The 22704-nt window shown below is 47.3% G+C and overlaps 2 protein-coding genes across 2 annotated transcripts; both read left to right on the plus strand.

Annotated features, from left to right (window-relative positions):
* Positions 1-4081: 4081 nt before the first annotated feature.
* LOC122376821 (protein odd-skipped-related 2-like) lies at positions 4082-13462 on the plus strand. Its single transcript, XM_043356789.1, has 3 exons — positions 4082-4092; positions 9572-10509; positions 12286-13462. Exons 2-3 carry the CDS (start codon positions 10061-10063, stop codon positions 12986-12988), a joined length of 1152 nt encoding a protein of 383 aa, XP_043212724.1. The 5' UTR covers positions 4082-4092; positions 9572-10060; the 3' UTR covers positions 12989-13462.
* Positions 13463-15571: 2109 nt separating this feature from the next.
* On the plus strand, positions 15572-17585 carry LOC122376822 (translation initiation factor IF-2-like; the record flags this gene model as incomplete). Its single annotated transcript, XM_043356790.1, has 2 exons — positions 15572-15656; positions 17059-17585. Coding segments are annotated over exons 1-2 (612 nt in total), but the record flags the coding sequence as incomplete, so codon positions are not given.
* Between the last annotated feature and the right edge of the window lie 5119 nt (positions 17586-22704).

Genomic DNA, 22704 nt, shown 5'->3' on the forward strand with positions numbered 1-22704 from the left:
AACGGCCGCAGCGCCGCGATTTTGGCAGCATCGTGTTCGCCTTGCTCAGGCGCGTCGAATGATATACTTTTTGTTCGGGTCAGGTCAACTTGGGGTGTTGACCTCAGGTCAAGGTCAGGTCAGCACCCTAAGGTCACGAAGTTGGTCGAAAGGGGTCATGTCGCATATCATTCGATTCGGCAGGTCTTCCTGAGTCCATTGGTGGCTTCCCCGACTCGCTAGCTCAATTTGATCAAGAGTTATTGACGAAAAACTAATATGACCTTGATGACGTCATAAATGACGTCACGCAGGGTCAACATTGCAAAAGTGACGCATCTCACCTTGCAAGGAGTGCATCAAATCACGATTCTGTGTGATTGAGATGGTGGGAGATCGTTCCCGGCGCCAGAATAGCAGTTCGAATTTTTCCCCATTGACTTATAATGGTGAGGTCACGAAAATGACCTGACCTCATATGACCTTTAGGAAAAATCCGAGATATACAAGTTGTGAGACTCATAATGGATACTAGATCCTGCAAGTTTCATTTCCCTGTGACATCTCCTCTGGCAGTGAGGGCGTTGCGAAGTTGCGACATCTGAAGACCGTGCAGAGGTTCACTTATGACGTCATAGGTCAGTGACCTGACCTGACCCAAAAATGCGGTTGGTGTCAAAAGATGCGGCTTGGATCAAAGGTCAGGTATGCCAAGTTTCAGCTCTCTATCGCCAGCGTGTTCGGAGCTATCGCGAAAAAACCCTATGGGGGGGCGGCACCCGCCCCCCCCCCCTCGGCCGGCGAGGGTTAATCAATTTTACACCTAGGTACCCAGAAAATTTCATGACCCTAACCCTAATGAACTTTGATCCGTGACCTACTTTTCGAAACCATGTTTGGCCGGAATCGCGATTCGACGTATGTCGGCTCGCATTAGCCGCGCGATTGCAGTTTTTCGTGGTTTCAAGCGTTCAAACATGGGATATGATGTTGCTCCCATGTGGGTGTCATGGTCACCAGAAGGTCAGATCATTGACCTTTGATGACCTCTGTTCACTTCTTCGAGTTTTACATGTTTCAAGGCTTGTTTTTGGAGCTGAAGCAACCATTTGAACATTTACGAAGTAGCTTTGGTGCCTTCATAACATGATATGAAACTGTCAGAGGGGGCTGCCACCTACTACGAATACCCGGCAAAACCCTTACTGGTTGACCTGACCTGACCTGACCCGACCTGGCCTAAATGCATGAAGACACCATCTATGATCATAAATATCAGCACCCCGAACAACCCAATAGCCGCGACCCTTTACGACGTTCTAACAGGTCCCGATTTTCCAGACTTTTGGGTCATTGGCCTAACCTGGAAGGTCAACCGATGACCTAGGACTTTAAAGGGACCCTCCCACCTTCAAAAAAGTTAATGAATTGGCATGAAAGTGATGTCGCTCGGTTCAGAAAGAGCAAAAACGAATATCTACCAAATTTCATCGAAAAATATTCACCGGTTTTCAAGATATTAGACTTTTACTTTTGTTTACTTTTTGCGATCTCCGCTGTTCCTAGCGACTTTATTTGAAAGTGCGGCATTTGTTGTGCGCAAAGCAGCATATACCACCGCGTGCTACAAAACGTTTTAGTCAAACATTTAACGGACGTTTGAAAGCCTGATGACGTCATCAGATTCCCGTAATGGTTAAGAGATAGGGACCACGCTGGTCCCACCCTGCAAGTAAAGGGAAGAAATTTCTTGAACACCATAAAGCTGCGGGGGTTGCGACCAGGATAAATGGTGGTTTCTGAGCCTGGCCGCAAACTTGGCTATCTCAACTCAAAACTAATGTTAAGGTGGGAGGGTCCCTTTAAAATTGGGTATCATCGGCTTCCTCTTGCCACGGGCAACACGCTCATTTTCCGCGAAGCTATAGCTCGATCAGGGGCGAAACGGCAAAGGCCGGAGTGGGACCCTCAGCTGGCATCATGGGCTTCTGCCTTCTAAAGACCGGCGTGGGTTCGAGAGCGGCATAGGGACATCAGAGACTGACTCAGGCCAATGTCAATGTGGGCGACATAGAGCCATCAGAGTCTAGATCAGAGCTCAACCCGAGTCGGCCCCTTCTAAAGTTAAGGGCATTAGCCCTCAGCCAGCGGAAGGCACTAAGAGATTGACATCTTCCCTTTGAAAAAAATTTCCAATAAAAAAATTGACAAAAAACATTTTGCTTTTGATAATCTTTATAGCGAAAACCAAAGCAAAAAAACTGTATGCCTACTGCTGGAACAAAATAGCGCCCGTACACTACAGAGCTATCGATTCGATACCGATGACTTTTTCACGTTCTTTTTTTTTTCCTTTTTTCTTTTTTAGATTGCCGAGTGTGCCTAAAAATGCTCCCTCACATGGCGAAAGTGGCCAAGAACCGCACCTAGGCGTGGGTTAAGTACGCTACTACTGGGGCCCCTAAGGTCAAGATTACTTTACTTACCCTAAGGTAAGGGTGGGGCCCCTTGAGCAGGTTTGGCCTCCCCCTTTTCAAGATCCTGGATACGCCACTGTCTGTCATGATAGGGATTGATTCAGTGTGGCATTTTATTCAACTTCATAATCGGACATTGTAGGTTTGACGACTTTTTGCCCCACCAACTTCCCTGGAAAAGCTCCACCCATGCTCGGGATCAAGATACCTATAAGAAACAGGTAGATCCGATGTTTGAAAGTAAAGCCCCAGTCACAAATTTGACGCACCTGTGCCATTTCCTGACACCCACGTGACTATTGTATTAAAGGGACTGTCCCACCTTCAAAAAATTGCTTTGATATACTGTTCTTGTGTTGCAAGACATAGATTATCGGCCCCTTTACACGAAATTGGCAAACATTCGGCCCATAGTTGGCTAATTGTTTAAAAATTCCAATTTAAAGCTTTTGGATCGATTACGTCATATGATTGTTTTTTTATCGGGCAAAGTTTTTTTCCTAGCTGCCAAATTGGTGGCACAAAGTTTTGTTACGCTTCTGCCGCGAATAGTACAAACATTGCGCATGAAATCAAATATCAGGAACTTGGGCCTACCTGACCGCTTGGAACAGCGTGAGAGTTCCGGTTAGCACCTTGGTCCACTGGATGTGGTGCTTAACCCAAACCAACCAACCAACCATCAGGAACTTGGTATTTTAGTAACATGTTCAATGTTCATGGAAAGGATTGAAATGAAAATTGGAAAATTGAAGCTTGAACTTTGTCAAGAAGAAGGTCGCAAACTTTAAAGAATATCAACAAGGCCTTATTTATCATTTTTAAAAGATTATAAAATGCTCCTAAATAAGCAAAAGCAAGATATTTGATGTTTGATTATTGATGCTGCCCACAATGTCTTGGGCACATGGATGATGGAAGTGAGCTCAACTTCAATAATCAGACCTAAGAATCACAATGGATATAGCCATGAGCCAGACTGCAAAGTATGGCAATTTTGTCTAGATTTTGTCAGTGTGGACTTCTTCGTCTGGTGCGGATTAGTGTGGTGCGGTGCGGATTTGGTTTAGTGTGGTGCAGATTTAGTGTAGCGGGGTGCGAATTTGGCTTGCTGTGGTGCAGATGTGTAGCATTGTGGGGATTTGAGGTCAGTGCAGATTTTGACTGGCCATTTTGGGGTTTGGTGCATTTTTTGTTCTCTCAGCCCCCTTTGGTGTGAATTTTTGGGCTCTGTTTGAAGGGTTTGTGTCAATTTTGAACTTGGGAGTTGGGCCTGTGCTCCTTGGCGACCTGCGAGCCATACTCTGCAGTACTGGCCTGGGCCCACGAGCAAAGTAACTAAATATAGTCTGTTCAAGATTCAATATAATAAGTCTGCAAAACACATTCCAGCAATTGTAATTGAATCAGAATGAATTGTAGTGACCTGCATTTGTATTTTTGTTGTGTCTGTGAAAAAATAATAAATATACCTACCTATTGGAAAAATCGTGGCCTTTCAGCACATTTGGCAGAGTTGTGTGACTCTGATTTAGTGGCTCATGTGGAACGCAACGAGCTGCGGAACAAGCTTGAATAGCATTTTGCCTCAGGGCTATCTGCCAGAAACATTTCATCTGCATAAATTTGCCTACAGGCAAGTCTGACAAATTTGTGGATTAACTGGGGACCTTGGAAGCATGCATATTAAATTCTAGCCCACCAGCTCAGCCCTATTCTCAGTTTCAGCATTCAGCATGATAACAGTTCTGATCAAGTTCTGATTGTCACCACTGAGACACCAATTGAGTCTTCTGAAATTTTGCCTTGTTATTAGATTATTTGTAAGAGTTTCAGCTACATTTAGACCAAACGTTCCACTCTCAAAGATCTGCGACCTACCCCACTCGTCCAGTAGGATGCCTGTCGCGCAAACAGTCCAGCAGTGAGCTGCCAGCCGGCACGCAGGGCAGCAGCAGGCGGCGGCAGCAACGGCAACTAGTGAACATGTCTTGGACTACAGCCACGACATGATCTATGCTAGCATCTATTCAATTTGTCCATGTACAAGTCTCACAGCTCCTGCCCGAGGTCGCGCAAGCCAGGGAACTGACCACCTCCAGCCCAGGCGTGGTTCACTGACTCAAGACATTTCAACTGACCAGTCAGAGTTCATGTTTTGCAACTTTTATCCAAGTTATTTGTAATTGTAATATTCTAAACTGAATTTTAGGCATGACTTCATTTTTCAAGAGCTACACAGAACACACCTTCCCTGTACAGCACGTCTATTGTCCTAACATTAGTCACATAGTTGCAAGAAGCGACTTGAATGCGGAACCTGCCTGTTTTGAAGCCCTGTTGTCTGTTGGATGACACTGCACAGAGGTGTGATTATGTGACCCCATCCTTAATCACACAGAGGTATGGGGTGTGATTATGCTGCTCTTTGTCAGGTGCAATATGTGTGTCAATGATCACAAAGTATTCTAAAGGTTTAAAAAATGCACAGCATGGCCTAACAAAGCACATTACCTAGGTTTTGACAAGCAGCGCACTGCGCAGCGACTGTGGTACAAAGGTCCAGTCCCATGCTCATGTTAGTAGCTGGATCTGCTCCCAGGAAACAAAGGTAAAACACTATTGACAGCTTTAAGATGAAATCTGCAGGAAAACTAAGCCATCTATAAAATCTAACATAAGCTTAAAAGTGTAACAGAGCATTTCTGATTCAACATGCAGCACTTCCGCTTTCATCCGCCATCAGCAACTCAGTTCAAAGAATGATACATTACATCACTAAAATTTATTTCAAAACGCCTCTGCATGGTGTTTACACAAACAACAGTTCTTTACTAGGCATGGTCGACCTCAGGCCACCCACACTTCAGCATACAGGGTATTATCAATGTTTAACGGCTCAAGGTTAGTCGTCTTGGATGCTCAGAAATAAAAAGGTGAACATTCATTGTCTCTTCCTTAGTTGTCACCATCAATAGATTGTGGACTCCTCAGAGCATGTCTTGATTATGGAGTTGAAACAGCAGTGAGCAAATCATTTGTCATTTTGATACTATGATTAATTTTAGAGAGTTGCACACTTGAACTTGACACCTGCCATTGATAAGTTCATGGCTCTTGCATTCTTCAGTCACATTTAGGACGGCCTCTTAACTATTTAAATACAAAAATAAAAATACTACAAGGATTAGAAGACTATTAGAATTAGTTTGGCATATCAATTTATTTCTCCACCTCGTGGCACCGGAACGAATGGGCGCTGTTCCAAGAAACGTTGTTATTTTTCAAGGTTTCAATAAAAAACAAGTCGACAGATACAGAAACTTCGGAAAAGGCGGTGACGTCACAGGTTTTAAGTGCCAATACCAATACATTGTGGCACTTATTTGCACAGATGTCAAAATCAAACACAAATTTCTTTGCGATGAAGTAATTGCTGGAGAAACGGTTTTCACGGCTCTGATTTTCAAAGAACGCCCATCAAGATGGCTATCTCAACTCAATTCTAATGTTAAGGTGGGACAGTCCCTTTAACTTTTGTGTTTTGCGATGTTTTGACCTTATTTAAAGCACTGAAAGCTCAAAATGTATGGTTTATGTTGTTTAAAGCAGCATATTAATAATTATGTTTGTAAATTATCGATAAGCTGCTTATAGCAGGTCACGTGATTGCTACCAGATTATGTGCTCAGAAAGCATCTTTTCAACTTCGATTTTGAACAATTTTTACCTCCTTTGAGGCCAAATGATGGACGGTTTGAGGCACACGATGAAATGCTGAATCTATTGATGCCAAAATTTGTTCGTTTTTTGCATTTTTAGACTAGTATGTCCTGGCTCAAACTTTGACCAGTTTGTGTGTAAACCCTATGGTGAAGGGAAAACTTCACGCCCAGCAGGCGCCATTACAGTGCTGCCAAATCGTGTTTGGTGGGGGTCGCTCGGGATCATGTCAGGGCCTGGTCGAAAATGACAAAATTGCATATTCCCAAATAAGTAAATTGGCATGCATCGTTTTCATTGCAGAGGGAATTCCAATTTGTAATTCTGAACCGAGGAATGACAGTGCAAATAAATATGCTCATTTTGTAATTAATTTTTGAATATTCCGCAGCCATTGGCCATAAGGTTATCCCGTTATCCTAAGATACAAATGTATATTCAACAAATATCTTTAGGTATATTCTCAATTTTCTTCAATGTTTTACTAGAAAACAATGTCTTAATGTCAATGTCAATGTCTGTCTTATAATTTTATGAATTACATATAGGAGCATTAATTCCTGCCAAAGCTGAAAACCTAAATAGAAGTTCTAAACGAGAAACTCGTAATCCGAATTTCTAAGTAGAAGCTTGTATTCCAAATTTGCTTAGACTCCACCTACTGTGACCAAATGTTTGCCAAATAATGATCGTAAAAACGACTAATGAAAAGATTAAAAAGTTTCACGAAAATTTCACTAGCACCTACAATCAGTGTCACCCAGCGAGTGAGATGGCCACAGACGAGCGTTCATTACTGAGGCGATCGATTATCAGTCTGCTAAATTATGTCCGTGCGCGTGACTGTAGCCGGATTATTCGTGTGAACCGATGTCGTCGGGACAGGCGACAGGGCGGGCGGCGCCGTCTGATCAGCCGCAGACAGGCGCCGGACAGATAGCAGACGCCTCTCTGTGTTCCCAGTGGGGTAGACACGCACTCGACGTGAGACTGCAGCGGTGTCGTGAATCCGCTGGGGATGTGACTGCTTAGCGATGACAATAGATAAAATGGGGGGATGGCGTGTCACGTTTGAGATCAGCATTATGATTAAATCAATCGCCGAGCTGTTTTTTTTCTGGTTGGACATTGCAGGGCTTTAGTAGGTAGCATGGGTATAATGAATAATAAGAGCCGTTTTCACGGCGTCTATCTGGTACACAGTTAGTTCACATTTGGTGCAGATTTGATGTAGCTTTGGTCAACTTGGGTTCATTGTGTTTCTTAGAAGTTATCAGCTAGGGTGGATCAGTTGCTTATATGCATGTTTTTTTTCTCAAATAATCAGATATTATTGTCGAATAAAACACTGAACTAAATTTATGATATAAAGATATTTGTTGTAAAAAGATATGGTGGTAACAAAAACAAAAGATATGGATATGGTAACAAATGGTCCAGTTTGGACTTTGGTTATACATTTGCCAGACATCGCGTCGTGAAGACGGCTAATATTATTTTATCAATGGAACACAAGCTGTTTTATACAGCAGGACACAACACTGATCGAATCATCTCTAACACAAAAGAGTCCAAAATTAGCCCACCCTGGCTGGGAGTGACTTACTGACTTGGCCCCCTCAAGTTTTTTAAGCTGCCTTTAAATCCGTTAAAAAATTAAATGAATCATTTCATGGGTACCTTATCCTACATCGAAGTCATTAAATCGGAAGAGGGTGCTATTCCACTAGGTATTGCAATGCGTAGCTTGACTGAGACTTCTCCAACTGAGTCACAGAAGAAAAAAAACTACCACTATTAAATGTCACCTTATGTAACATCAGAGGCCTGTTTCACTAAAAACTTGCGATTACAAGTGTTTGAACTTTACAATTCATAAGTATTTTTGCAAACTATGTAAAATCGGATTTCACTAAACTTCATCATCAGCGGCACCTCCGATAAAAAGAGTTTGCAAAAAAACTTGTAAACAGTAAAAATGTTTTTAATCAAGAACTACAACATGTTACAGATATTGATTCTTCTTATCAAATTATGTCTAGTATCATGTCAAAAGATGCAGGAATAAATTATAAATAATGATGCTGTTTCTAAATGGTATAAATGATAGTTCACAATATTTTATTATTGAAAGAAAATAACACCCAAAACATTTGACAGCAGAAGACTGTTGAATGCAATTATGGCGCGCGAATGACAAAACATGACGATATTTATTTATTGCTCGTAGCTGGTTCGTAGGGATTGTGCTAAGTAAAAAAGAGCATACAATGATTCAGCATATCATATTTGTTTTAAATAATTGATTGCTTTGCATCATTGCACAAAAATTAATAAAATTCCGAACGTAAGAGCCACTGGAATTTCGTGTTTGTAAGTACAACGTTTTCTTTCAAGTTTTTGGTCTTCGTGAAACAGAAAGTTTGCGATTTCGATGTTTCTTTCAAACTTTTTTCTTGTAAAAAAGTTGGTAAATTTTACACTCAAAATTAATGCTCGTAGGTTTCGTGAAATCCAAATTTCAAATGTTGGTAAATATTTCTTTTAAACTCAAGTTTTTTCTTTGTAATTACACACTTTATTTGTTAGTGAAACAGGCCTCTGGTTTGAGAGTTAAGAAGTTAACTTAAAAATATAGGCATATGTAGTTTCACTACAGGAAAGATGACTAAATGACCTCTGATATAGGCTTATCGTTAAGTGACGAAGGAATATTTCATACCAAGGCAAATCAACATCGAATGTAGGTATATACCTACCTACCTACTGGTCACTTGTAAGTAAACTGAATACCATCATTATCAGAAGCAGGTGTGAATGAAAGCCTGCTGGTCAGTAGGAATATGTTTCTCAAGATATGCAAGGAAGGGTTGTGACCCATGTGCTTCAGTCTGTCACCTACCTGTCTACCTGTCTGTCTCTGGTAACAGTGACTGGCACTTGTTGTGTTGTGATGAACGATTCATATGTCAGCATAACTCCTTTTTTAATTCAACTTTATCTAAGTATATCTAAGAGCTCATTTTGATGGTAAATGCTTACACGACACATTTTTGCTATTTATGGTTAATGCACAACGTGTGCCTACAACTCTCCGGCAATTTCGGTGGCAACAGTTCGAGGTTGACCCGCTCCGTTGTCCGATACTTGAAACTGTTGAGTTATTGAGTGGGTCTGGTGGACTGCGGTTTTTAGGGGTAATAGTGAAGTCACTGGTTGCCTCTGGCTCTGAAGCTGAAGTCACTGGGTGGCTCTGTTTCTGGTGCAATCTCTGGCTTCCACAATTCGTTGATTCAAAAGATTTCAATACTGCTATTTTCGTAAACGGTTACATAATTGTTGTATTATTGAGTCACTAACATTTAACAATAAGTTAACTCGTAATGTTGCAGGCCTTCGCTGCCGATACCGACCGACCGGTAAATTCAGGACAGGCTAACGGATGGTGTTGTCCGCCGGAGCGGCCCACGCCCAAGCTAAGAGGACCCGGGGACCCGTCAGCGGCGGCCGACCGGCCGGCCCGCCAGATCAGTCACCGCTTATCTCTCAATTCGGCCGCGGCGGTCCAGTCCGCTGGCCGACCGGTGCGATTTCTCAGTGGATCTGTGAGCATTTCTCAGCGGCTATCGGCCGATCGGTGCCGCGCCCCCGTCACCCCTCTCACTCTGGGGGATGAGCGGTGCGTCTGGGGCGCCATTTTCGCGTGGCTCTGCGGCCGCCGATCGGCGGCTATCTCAGCCAATCGGCGCCGGGCGGCTCGCGGCGGCGTAAGCCGGGGGCGGTGGCGGCCGCAGCGGCTACCGTCGGCGGCCGCCGCCGCGCTCCAGTCTGCCCCCGCCCGGCCGGCACGCGGACGGTCGCCTCTCCTCTCCGGCGCCCAGATGACGTCACCGGTCGACTCGCCGGCCCGCCTGGCCGCGCTCGAGTCGTACCTGGCGCTGCGCTCGCACTGCCTGCTCTCGGCGTTCGGCTCCGTCTCGGCGGCGCTGGGCAGCTCGGCCGGCAAGTTCGACTTCAGCCGACTGGCCGAGTCGGCCACGGAGCCGGTGCCGCTGCTGCCGCCGCTGCTGCCGGTGCTGCCGCCGGCCGGGCCGCTGGCGCCCGGGCTGCTGGCCGGCCTGCGCCTGCCGCCCGCTCGCCGCCCGCCGCCCGCCGGCCGCGGCCGACCCACCCGGCCCAAGAAGCAGTTCATCTGCCAGTACTGCCAGCGCGAGTTCAGCAAGAGCTACAACCTGCTGATCCACGAGCGGACGCACACGGACGAGCGGCCGTTCCCGTGTGACGTCTGCGGGAAGGCGTTCCGCCGGCAGGACCACCTCCGAGACCACAGGTGAGAGATGCTCGGAGACCCCGGCCGACCAGCCGCGGCCTCACGGCTCAATCTGTGTTCGCCTACGTATGTTTTTGTTCTCTGCGTAGACTAGCCATTCATAAACTTGTTTCAACCACTGATTTTTGTGTGGAAATAAGTTATTGGTTTTGTATTACAGGCCTGCAAATGAATTGACGTAGGCAATTTTCAAACAATGAATATGTCACTCAATAGAAATGAGTGCCATCGATAGAGACGTGTGATTCGCTGCAGCTACTCCTCAGCTCCTGACTGATTTTGGGGAAAAGCCTTTTTATCCTTTAGCCTAAAAACCTTAAGGATTGAAGCTTGCGATAAGCAGCTTCGTCATGATATTGAGACTAAGAGAGAAAACGAGATCCATGGTGACAAATTACCGGTATCGCCCCATGGGGATGTGAACTGAATGCTGCGCTCCGCCGTCAGAGAGTGCATCCGTTCCACCGGTTATGAGGTAGGGAGGTGCACCGTCCGTCCAGTACCTTTGTCCAGTGTTCACACTATATCTAGAGTGGCGGGCCATATCGCAGTCGATAATGAATCCACGTCACTCCGTCGACCGCTCCCTCAAACTGGCGAGGTGAAACTCCGCAGCGATTACATACTACATGACCCTACCATCGGAACAAGTTGTGAAGGATCAGTGAGGAGCAGCTGCGGCGAACGGCACACCTCACCCGGCGCTGAGCTGGGCTGGGCTGCCACAAACGAGGTGGATGCTCCAAATCTCCTTGAGCGCCAGATAAATATATCTTCCTTGGACATCAAGTGAACAGCAAATGCCCTCACAATGATGTGTTGCTTTGTTGCCTAGGTCGAGTGTTGCAAACTACGTCTCGGTAACCACACCTTATTCTTTTATCATTTATGGACCATTAGTAATTGCACTGTAATGTTGTTTGTTAATTGTTTATTACTCCATTCGAAACCAAGGCTTACACATACCAATATAGCGTTGAGCCCCCTACTCTATAAATCAAGAGGTGACTTAACCTTCCAGGAAGTGAGAACACTACTTGTAGCGTACATTGTTCAAATTAGCTAGAACCCACCACCTGGAAACGATCGCGTCAATGCCATCGTCTAATCGACTCTGAAAGAGCAGAGGCCAACGATAAACTGTCTCATAACTCCCGTCAAATCATTACCGGCTAGGTTTGTAGCGGTGATAAATTATCAATATCGTTGCTGGAAAGTCTGGCGCTGCACGATTCTCGCGCTACATAATACATCCAGCACACGACGTCATAAATTCAGCATTATGCATCGTCAACTGTTGCCGGCGTTTGACTTACGTCCAATAAAGGCTGGTGGCGACAATGGGCGCGCACGCTAATCACGGGCCTGAATGGCGCCCTAATACCCCATCAGCGATGTTTATGGAGGGGCGGCGCGCTGTGGTTGCCGCTCGGCGGGGAGCGGCTCGGCCAGCGCCGGGCCGGGCCGGCCGGCCGGTGAGTCGGACGGCTCTCCGGGAACGGAGCCGGGGACACTGCTCGGCTGGCCAGCCACCTCCGGTCGGCCGGCTGCTGTCTGGAACTCCCCACAGTGCTGGGAACGCCGTGAGCTGTCGGGAGAGATTAACCACAGTGACACCGCCCGGCTCTGTGCGGGCGGCGGATGACACAGCGGCGCCGTACTTACCACCGCGCCGTGAGCTGTATCACGTGCCGGTCACCGGCGCCGTGCAGACGTCATTGGAATCAGCGTCAGCCATGACGATGTCGCTGACGTCTCCTCCTCTCCTGTTCGCAGATACATCCACGCCAAGGAGAAGCCGTTCGTCTGTGAGGTATGTGGTAAGGGCTTCTGTCAGTCGCGCACTCTGGCGGTGCACAAAATCCTTCACCTGGAGGAGTCGCCGCACCGCTGTCCCACTTGCGGCCGCAGCTTCAACCAGCGTTCCAACCTGAAGACCCACCTGCTGACCCACACGGACATCCGGCCGTACAGCTGCCCCGACTGCGACAAACTGTTTCGGCGCGCGTGCGACCTGCGCCGACACGCGCTCACCCACTGTCTGGGTCCGCAGCAGGGGGGCGAGGGAGCCGAGCGGGAGCAGCAGCTGCCCGGCAGTGGGGAGCAGCTGCCCGGCAGTGGGGAGCAGCTGCCCAGCAGTCAGCAGCACCTACCCGGCAGTCAGCGGCAGCTGCCCGGCAGTGGGGAGCAGCAGGAGCAGAGACCCGGGGCTGACCGGCGCGGCAGCGGCTCCCAGGAGCAGCGGCTGGACACACACGGCAGGGAGACTCGGCGGGGCGCGGAGCCGGAGCGGGGAGCGTCCGGGAGCCCGAGGGAGCCGGGGCGCGCTAAGCGGGAGCCGGAGCGCGCTGGGCGGGAGCCGCCGGTGACCGTGCAGCAGCTGATGGCCGGCGACAAGATCAGGCAGCTGGCGGCAGCGGCGGCACCCACCTCGGTCAAGGCGGCCAGGTTCAGCATCGAGGCTCTGATGTCCGACTGATACTGCGTGAGCTTGGCTATTGAGGTTTGCCATTTGATGCCAGTTCAGCGATGCACACAACTATATGCATACTTTTGATTGTTAGTGCTTCGGTGGAAAAAAAAATACAAGGACTTAGGACTCTTGGATGTCAGTGGGTTTACCTGTTATGTTATATAGGAAGGCACACCATATGCTTCTAATTCTCATGTGTTCTTTGCATGATATTAAAGTGTAAGGACGTTGAAATGTGTGACATTTGAGTAAATTAGCTAGGATTATTTATAGAATGAGTGGGTTGGGTAGGTATTTTGATCCGATGAACCAGATATATTTTATTTGCTAACGTTCCCCATTCCGCTCACAAATCGAAACTACCTACTGAAGAGATTGATAATGTGTCTTACCTCCTGAGAAATGTGTACATATCGTTGTTTTCTATTGAGTGTTGACTATTTGTCATGTATTTATCTCAAATACATTTCAAGAAATGTACACTTGTTTCACCACCATTTGTTATCGATTATAATCTGCCGAAACAAAACCTGGAGTACACACTACACAAGTCCAGCCACTCGGACATAGACTTCATAAAAATTGCAAAAAAATGCTTTAAATTGCATAACTAGGCTGATGGCGTTGTCGACGGCGGGTCAAAGTGCACGCATTGAGCAAATGTAATAAAAAAAGAAACATGAATCACGACCCACAATTTAGCATCATGTGAGCAGGATGCTGCATCCTCAGTTGCTTTTTGTAGGCATATGCTATATATTCAAATTATAAGCGGCCAATCACAGTTAACATTTAGCATATTTTACAAAGGCTACAGATGTCATTGATCATTTTACACATGTGTGTAGCTGATTGTTCCTCAGTAGAGTTTCGGGCGACACCAGTTCTACTTTACCCTCCATCTGATAAAGCAATCATTCCGTTATGCATCCGACCCCGGGCCGCCACGCGCCCCGCTATAAACGGGTTTGTTCGGCGGAATAGGTGGCACCGTCCATTGTGAGGAGCTTCTCCTGGAATATATCGCAACAGGCAAGCCTTTTTTAATGGATAATGCCAGCGATGCAGTTGAACAAACGCCGTTTTCGGGAGTGAACTTCCCAGAAACGCTATAGCATTGTACGGGAAGGAACAAGAGTATCGAACAATTAACACTCGCCCCATTAGAGAGTTTATCTTCGTGTATGTACAGGACACGGCTCATCGACCAGAACACAGCGGTGTGTCTCCTTCCCTCGTCTCCGTCCCCTGTCCCCCGCCCTCCTGGCCTCCGTCCCCGTCCCCGTGACTCGTCTCCCGTCCCCGTCCCCCATCACCTGTCACCCATCACCTGTCACCCATCACCTGTCACCCAGACACCAGCCGGTGACAGGTGAACGAGGTCAGTGTCGGTGACACTCATCCGTAAACTGGTGTCGGCTCACCAACACCAGCACAGACGGCACGCAACAACAGCGCGGCGACAGAAATGAGACAGCAGAAAAACTGGACACCGCGTCCCTATGTTCCAGCGCCGTGTCAATTGAGCTAGCATTTGAGTCCACCTTATGTCAGTGTGGAACCGTTCAGCTGAGTCATTCATTTACGGCCTACAATGACCAACTAGCCTTGATTAATTCAATACCACTCACGTAAATGGGAATGTGTAATATAATACACGACCTATCTCTTAATTTCCATTTTTCAAACCTCATGCTACGCAACCGTTGGAGTTGCGAAAAAATGAACGGTTTGCGATCTGTCTTACCGGATCCCATTAAATGGAACAGCCTTTCTTTTGTTCCTGCTCAAGGAAAATATCGGAAAATTCACAAAACTGGTACGACAAATTAAAACATTATAATTAATATGTCCACTGTTAGACCACGGGTGACGTTTAACACAACTATCGCCGATCTAAGAAAAATCTAAAAATGGAACAATTACTGTCGGAGCGACTCCCGGCTCGGTTTTTATGGCCACCTCGTCACGGTCCGCCGTGCGTGACAGCGTCACACTGATAAGGGCTGAATCACCGGCCAGTTTTACCGAGATGTGACGGGCCGCCGCACACTGTTCGGTGGCCTCACAGGGGGGCCCGACACCCCCCTCAGCACGCCAGCGGCCACCGGTCAGCAGCGCTCAGCGGGCTGACGGCGCCACCACGGACTGCCACCACGGACCGCCACCAGTCCCTCAGCGACGGTCAGTGATAGCCATCCGTTCCCAGGGGAGGCCAGGGAAGGGCTCCCGGACCGGGCCCCAGGCCAGACGCACCCCACTCAGCCGCGGTGAGCAATTATAGAAATAAATCCCGCATATGCCTCATCATTACCCCGACGACCTTCTGGCCAGCTCACCGACAAAGCCCCACGGACCTCTCCAATTGTCGAGTTTGATTCTTTTTCCGTCGATAATTACAGCTATGGCTCTTTGCGGCCGCGCACCTGATTGCTGTGCCTCTGCGCAGAGCCAGAGAAAGGCTCGGCACAACGCTATAAAGACGTCTGTTTCTCAAACTATTCGGCACTTTTTCTCGCTTTCGGCGCAATTACAGCGAGGCCCACGGCCTGTGTGATAACCGTTTCTGCGGTTATAAACCACGTGAAAATGGGTCGGTGCGCGCGCGCCGGGGGCCGCCCCGCCCCGGTGGTGGTCGGGGGCAGCCGTACGTCGCGCACGGCAGCCGCTGGTGGTCAGCTAAGTGACACCGTGGTCGGCCCCGCGCCACCGCCGGCCAATTTGTCACTAATTGGAGCCGGCTCCCGGGTCCCGCCCCACTGACCTTCTGAGCCCGAAAATGGGACTACCATGACAGTGGGTGAGGCCTGTGTGTCTTATTCAGTGAAACGGCATGCTATTTAGAATTGCGCGATTACGATACTGGTAGATGACATGAAATAAAAGATCAATCCGTCTCCTTTTGCTTCCATGCATAGCACATAATGCATAATGCATATTGCACATGCTATTTTGCTAATATCGATATTTCTTATCACAAGAAAGGTGACATTTTGATTACCTAATCTTACTTTATATCTTATCTTTTTCCTTATCTTATACGCAGATAGGCATGGAGATAAAAGACGTAAGTCCACTAGACAGTTTGACAATTATTTTCTTCCACCTTGAGCGCAATTCACTGGAAGTGTAAATTAGCCTTTGATTAATGGAGCCCTTCCCACGCTACTTAGACTTTTGACTCGTGCATTTTTACTTGCGTTTTGCCTCATTTTCGTTGTAAGGCCGATTGTCAAAGCACTGCCCGGAATGATGAAACCACCGGAAGCTGATATTCATGGCCACTAGCAGCGATACGATCGACATGTATAACGGCGGCTGCTGCTCTGCGGATTTTGGACAATATTGCAAATATCTCTCATACGCTGTTCCATAACGTCAAGGCTTGACGGCTTCTTTCGGTGGTTGTTTGTGAATTGTTTAATATAAAACACTCGTACTGATAATTACCGCCGTCAGGCAAAGCGCCGTTTGCGACCGTTGGCACATTTAAACTTTTGAGTGTATATTTAATTAATCAGGAGGCAGTCGGTATCCGTCTTTTTACACGGATCATTAAGGAAAAGTTGTCCTGCCACCGGTATCTTACCCTGTTTTTTTATGCGCAAACCGGGCTTCAAATAGAAATGGTGTGCCCTTTCAGAAGCGCGTAACACTTTTTGAGTGGGCAAATAAGTCGTGCTAAAGGCTCATTATGTTCCCGCTTCACTTTGATTCACGAGGAAACTTGTACTGGCACTTAACGACATTGTTTCCCATAAAAACCATGGTAAACTCAAACTGCGCTAAAGGGCCACTTGGACTGCACACAAGCACTTATTAATAAATGGTATAATATTGTTATTTCAGACACTCAAGATTAATTTGACTGCCATTTGGATGTTGAACAACAAAAACTACGTTTATGCCACGATGGAGCACTCCACATCGTTGGCATTTGGCAACAGCCTGCTGCACCGACGTCCAATTTGCACCCTTCCTGGCTATCGTGTTAATGATGTCACACTGTGATTATCGACGCCGCATTAGCATACGACCCCGGAGAGGTCGGCACCGGGTACCGCACCTCTCGCCAGGGTACCGCCGGCCGGCGCCGGGTACGTACCGCACCTCTCGCCGCGGTACTGCCGGTCGGCGCCGAGTACCGCACCTCTCGCCGGTGTACCGCTGGCCGGCGCCGGGTACCGCACCTCTCGCCGGGGTACCGCCGCCCGGCGCCGGGTACCGCACCTCTCGCTGGGGTACCGCCGGCCGGCGCCGGGCACCGCACCTCTCGCCGGGGTACCGCCGGTCGGCGCCGGGTACCGCACCTCTCGCTGGGGTACCGCCGGCCGGCGCCGGGCACCGCACCTCTCGCCGGGGTACCGCCGGTCGGCGCCGGGTACCGCACCTCTCGCTGGGGTACCGCCGGTCGGCGCCGGGCACCGCACCTCTCACCGCGGTACCGCCGGTCGGCGCCGAGTACCGCACCTCTCGCCGGGGTACGTATGTACCGCCGGCCGGCGCCGGGCACCGCATCTCTCGCCGGGGTTCCTCCGGCCGGCGCCGGGTACGTACCGCACCTCTCGCCGCGGTACTGCCGGTCGACGCCGCCCCTCTGAAGGTCAGTCGGTCTGCGGGCGAGGCTGGCGGGACATACCGATATATACAGACGGACAGACAGGCAGCGGGCGCGACCAGTCTCACACGGGGAGTCGGGGGAGGGCAGGTGGGGAGAGGGAGCGGAGAGAGGGTAGGTGGGGAGAGGGAGCGGAGAGAGGGCAGATGGGGAAAAAGGGAGCGCAGCTGAGAGGCCGTCCATCGGCATACCATCCCCGACAGCCCTCCTCGAATCGTGTTATGTGACGGGAGTGTTGTTACAGGCACTTAGCAGTGGACAGTATAAGAGTGTCTCCCATCCGGTGAAGCAGTGCCACTTTCACAACATTGGAAAAAAAATCAAACTATTCCACTAAGAAGCAAGAGCAAACATCGATAAAATTTGATTGTCCGATTTCCCATGAATTCCGATTTCCGATTGGCAATACTACGAGTTATTCCGGTGCCCCGCGTATGCTATCGCTGCACCATTATTGTAGCTGTCGTCCTGATACCGCACCGAAAAACCTGATGCATGGTGGACCAATCAATAGAATTGCTCCTCTTTCAGATAAGCAAACTTTGATCTTCTTAGCGGCGGGCTTACTGTCGTCAAAATTGCTGATACGACATACGATTTTTCGCGTCCGCGTTTTTGAATGTTACCCATAATATGTAGCGTGGATTGCTTCGCAATTGTGATTTGCATCATACGAAACACCATTTCGGTCACACAATGACTCATTTCTAGTATGTTTCCGGAAAGTGGGTAATTCATAGCAGCAGTCACTTATGACTTCGAGGTAAGCTGCATTATCATTTCTTGGAGTTTATCAATATGATTAAAAGCGTAGTTTCATATGATACACAATTTCTTTGAGCATGATTGTAATAAATAAAAATGGTAAAATTGACCTCTCTCTCTCTCTCTCTCTCTCTCTCTCTCTCTCTCTCTCTCTCTCTCTCTCTCTCTCTCTCTCTCTCCTCTCTCTCTCTCCTCTCTCTCTCTCTCTCTCTCTCTCTCTCTCTCTCTCTCTCTCTCTCTCTCTCTCTCTCTCCTCTCTCTCTCTCTCTCTCTCTCTCTCTCTCTCTCTCTCTCTCTCTCTCTCCTCTCTCTCTCTCTCTCTCTCTCTCTATCTCTCTCTCTCTCTCGCTCTCTCTCGATCCTACCGTGTCTTATCAAAGGTACAACTGATATTGTGCACATAATGTTAGCACTAAACGCTCGTCATCGAACAACGATATAAAACTCATGTGTTATGGCTTCCTAGTATTACTATATAGTACTGACAGATCACCACCTTCTGCAAAGCCTTCGGCGTAACCGATACTTTTGTGGCTCTAACCATGCGTGCCAATGACGTGCTTGTAAACACATCATGCTGGTGCAACACTAAAAGTGACGGCACCGAAGCCACTAGAGCGTGTTTCACACGCGCTCACGTAATGCGCCGCCAGGTGGCCCGTGGCTGGCACATTCTCTGAAGTCATTTCGCCAGCGGATTAAGTTCACGTCATCTGCATCCAGCGGACGGCGGCGGCAGTTCGCCCCACTCCATGTAACCGCTCGATTTGATCTTTGGGCTACTCACACAGCACCTGGCTCGGTTGTATACATACGTAGCCCGAGCTCCACCCGACTGAAAGGCTACCGGGTCCAGTGAGGCGCGGTGAAGCGCCGTACTATCAGTGCTACGTGTCCTATGACGTCATATAAATTCGGCCGAGGTACATACATCTGCACCATCTGACTCATATACGTCACGCCCTGTTAGTCACCGTCATCAGCATGCTAAAGTGTGGAATAGCTGCACGGAGCAACAGCGTTTCATGCTACTGTTCACTTTTGGTTGATGTTCGAAAGTACTGAAAGACGTGAATGCATTTGGATCATTTGGTATGTTTTGCACTACGCAGATTAATTTGTAGCATTGCAAAGAAAATGAAGACGCTTAGTTCATGGCCAGGTCACGGCCTGACCCATAAAAACGTTTTCCTTCAACACATTTCATTCATCTTCTCGAATAATTCTGAGATCTTTGCTCCATGAATCATTCATGATTTATAGGAAACGGTGATTGAAGTTAATGGAATGTCTGCGTGTTTGCTGTTGCATGTCTTAGATTCATATCCTTTAGTAATTCACAGGAATTTGTTAATGGTATTGTTACAATGACAAATAACCCATTATCACTATAATTAGGGCTCTGGTACAGCCACTTGATAACCTCATAAATGTAAAGCGCGTTACACTCGAGCACCTAGGGGTATAACACCATGGCGCTGTAGAAGTACCTCAGCTACCGAATAGATCATTCATAGCATACCAAGTCAAAACACGGTTTTCCTGGTTCATAAGCTTGGAGGACCGTGTCACGCTTGTAGCAGTTGCTGTCACCAACACGCTTGCATGGCGTGATCGAGGGACCCGAAGCACTGATATACGAGTATGTATGCTGCATCAGGCCTCTGTTTATGTACGGTACTTTCCCTTTGATGAATCGTAGCATCAAACCGTCGTCTATAGGTGCAGGTGAAACCAGCCTGGACTCCAGAATAACAGCCAGTCTCCTCAGTGCGCCGTCCAAAAAAAAGGTGAGACTGTCCTCATAGTACACGGTCCAACTGGGCAGGTAGGTCTCGCATCCCTCTCACATTGCCCCAACAGACGGAAATAACTTTTGAAAATACCAATTTCCAATTTTAGTGTTTTCTGGACCAAAATTTTGCGAGGAATCCGATGGTGTGGTCCCCGAAATCTGAAAAATTTCCATTTTGGGGATAGCACCTATTTTTTGAAAAATAAATATTCGTCAGGCTCAATAGTCAAATAAATTGGAAATATACTGAGTTAATTTTTTTGTAACAACACTAGAATGTCGAACATGAATTAGAGATATAGTTTAGCTGAGATGATACTCTATCTGCGCATACATGTACATGAACTAGTACATAACCCTCGTCGGCCGAGGAGGGGTGGGCGGGTCCGCCTAAGGGCTTTTCGCGATAGCTTAAAACTCGCTTAGGGTAGACAGCTGAAACTTGGCATACCTAATCTTTTATTCAGCTGGATCTTTTGACCTCAACTGCGTTTTCAGGTCTGGTCAGGTCACTGACTATGACGTCATAATGAGCCCTGCGAGTCCTCAGATGTTGCAACTTTGCAACGCCCTCAGTGCCAGAGGAACTTCACAGGAAGATGAAACTTACAGGACGTAGTATCCTTCAGAGGTCTCACAACTTGTATATCTCGGATTTAACCTAAATATCACATGAGGTCAGGTCGGTCACGTGACCTCACCTTATAAGTCAATGGGGGAATACGAAAACTGTTATTTTGGCGCCGGTAATGATCTAATACTATCCCAAGCACATGAAATCGTGTGTTTCATGATCGGACCTTACAAAGAGTACATGAAACCACGATTTCATGTGCTTGGGACAGTTTTAGATCATTTCCGGCGCCAAATAGCAGTTTTCATATTCCCCATTGACTTATTATGGTGAGGTCACGACCGACCTGACCTCATGTGACATTTAGGTTAAATCCGAGATACAAGTTGTGAGACCTCTGAAGGATACTACGTCCTGTAAGTTTTCATCTTCCTGTGAAAGTTCCTCTGGCACTGAGGGCGTTGCAAATTGCAAACATCTGAGGACCTCGCAGAGGCTCATTTATGACGTCATAGGTCAGTGACCTGACTGACCTGAAAACGCAGTTGGGTCAAAAGATCCAGCTTGAATAAAAGATTAGGTATGCCAAGTTTTCAGCTGTCTACCCTAAGCGAGTTTTAAGCTATCGCGAAAAGCCCTATTAGGCGTCACCCGCCCCACCCCTTCTCGGCCGACGAGGGTTAATGTACTAGTTCATGTACATGTATTCGCAGATATAGTATCATGTCAGCTAAAATATCTTCTAATTCATGTTCGACACTTTCTAGTGTTGTTTCAAAATTAACTCATTATATTTCCAAATTATTTGACTATTAAGCCTGACGAATATTATTTTTCAAAAAATAGGTGCTATCTCCAAAATGGAATTTTTCAGATTTCGGAGACCACACCATCGGATTCCTCGCAAATTTGGTCCAGAAAACACTAAAATTGGAAATTGGTATTTTCAAAAGTTATTACCGTCTGTTGGGGCAATGGGCTCTTCCGCCGCCCTTTATAGGCAGGTGACTGCAGCACCATTTTGATGAGGAACATCAAGATATGATTATTATGTTGTGAAGTGCTTTGGCGAGGACATAGCGAGTAAAATACGTGAAGAGTCATTGACCTTTTTCTCGAAGAAGTAAAACAAAGCCAAAAGTTAATTTAATGCGGTGAGCTTTCGGCTACAAGCCTTCGTCAATCCAACAAAATGACAAACAAAAATGGCAATCATTTGTTGGTTGACGAAGGCTTGTAGCCGAAAGCTCACCGCATTAAATATAACTTTGGCTTTCTTTTTACTTCTTCGAAGAAAGGGTCAATGTTACGTAAGATATGATTATTATTGTGAGCCGAATTTATCTAATCGTAAATAGAGCAATAGCTTATTCACGAACTTGGAAATGCACTATGTAGGTGTCAAGTCAAGCAAAAACCGCTGTAATTTCTCTAGACCTTTCGAAGGTCAAGATTATTACCATAACCCTTGACGTATTTCTTCGCCTCAAGCCGGATTAGCAGGTTAGCAACTATCCCTCAGTCCTCACCCGTATTGGTTTTTGCCAGCGTCTTATGTATGGGAGGGTTCGTTGGACTCCTCCTTTGCCGTTCGGCCCCTGATCGAGCTAGAGCTTCGCAAAAAATGAGCATGTGCTCGTGACAGAGAAGTCGACAATACCCAATTTTAAGATACTAGGTCATTGATTGACCTTCAGTCAGGTCAATGACCCAAAAGTCGGGAAAATCGGGACCTGCTAGATCTTTGTTAAGTGAGGTTTTTAATAGTTTTTCGGGCGCTGATCACGAATTTTAGTTAGTTTTGATCACAGTGATGTCTTCCGGCATTAATGCTAGGTCGGGTCGGGTCAGGTCAGGGCAGCCAATAGGCGTCCTGCCGGCTATTCATAGTATGGTGTCAACCACCACTGACAGCTTTCGTACATGCTACGAAGGCGCCAAAAGTACTTCGTAAATGTTCAAGGGTAAAA

Source organism: Amphibalanus amphitrite, unplaced genomic scaffold (assembly GCF_019059575.1).
Source record: "Amphibalanus amphitrite isolate SeventyFive unplaced genomic scaffold, NRLGWU_Aamphi_draft 002333F_arrow, whole genome shotgun sequence".
Lineage (NCBI taxonomy): Eukaryota > Metazoa > Arthropoda > Thecostraca > Balanomorpha > Balanidae > Amphibalanus > Amphibalanus amphitrite.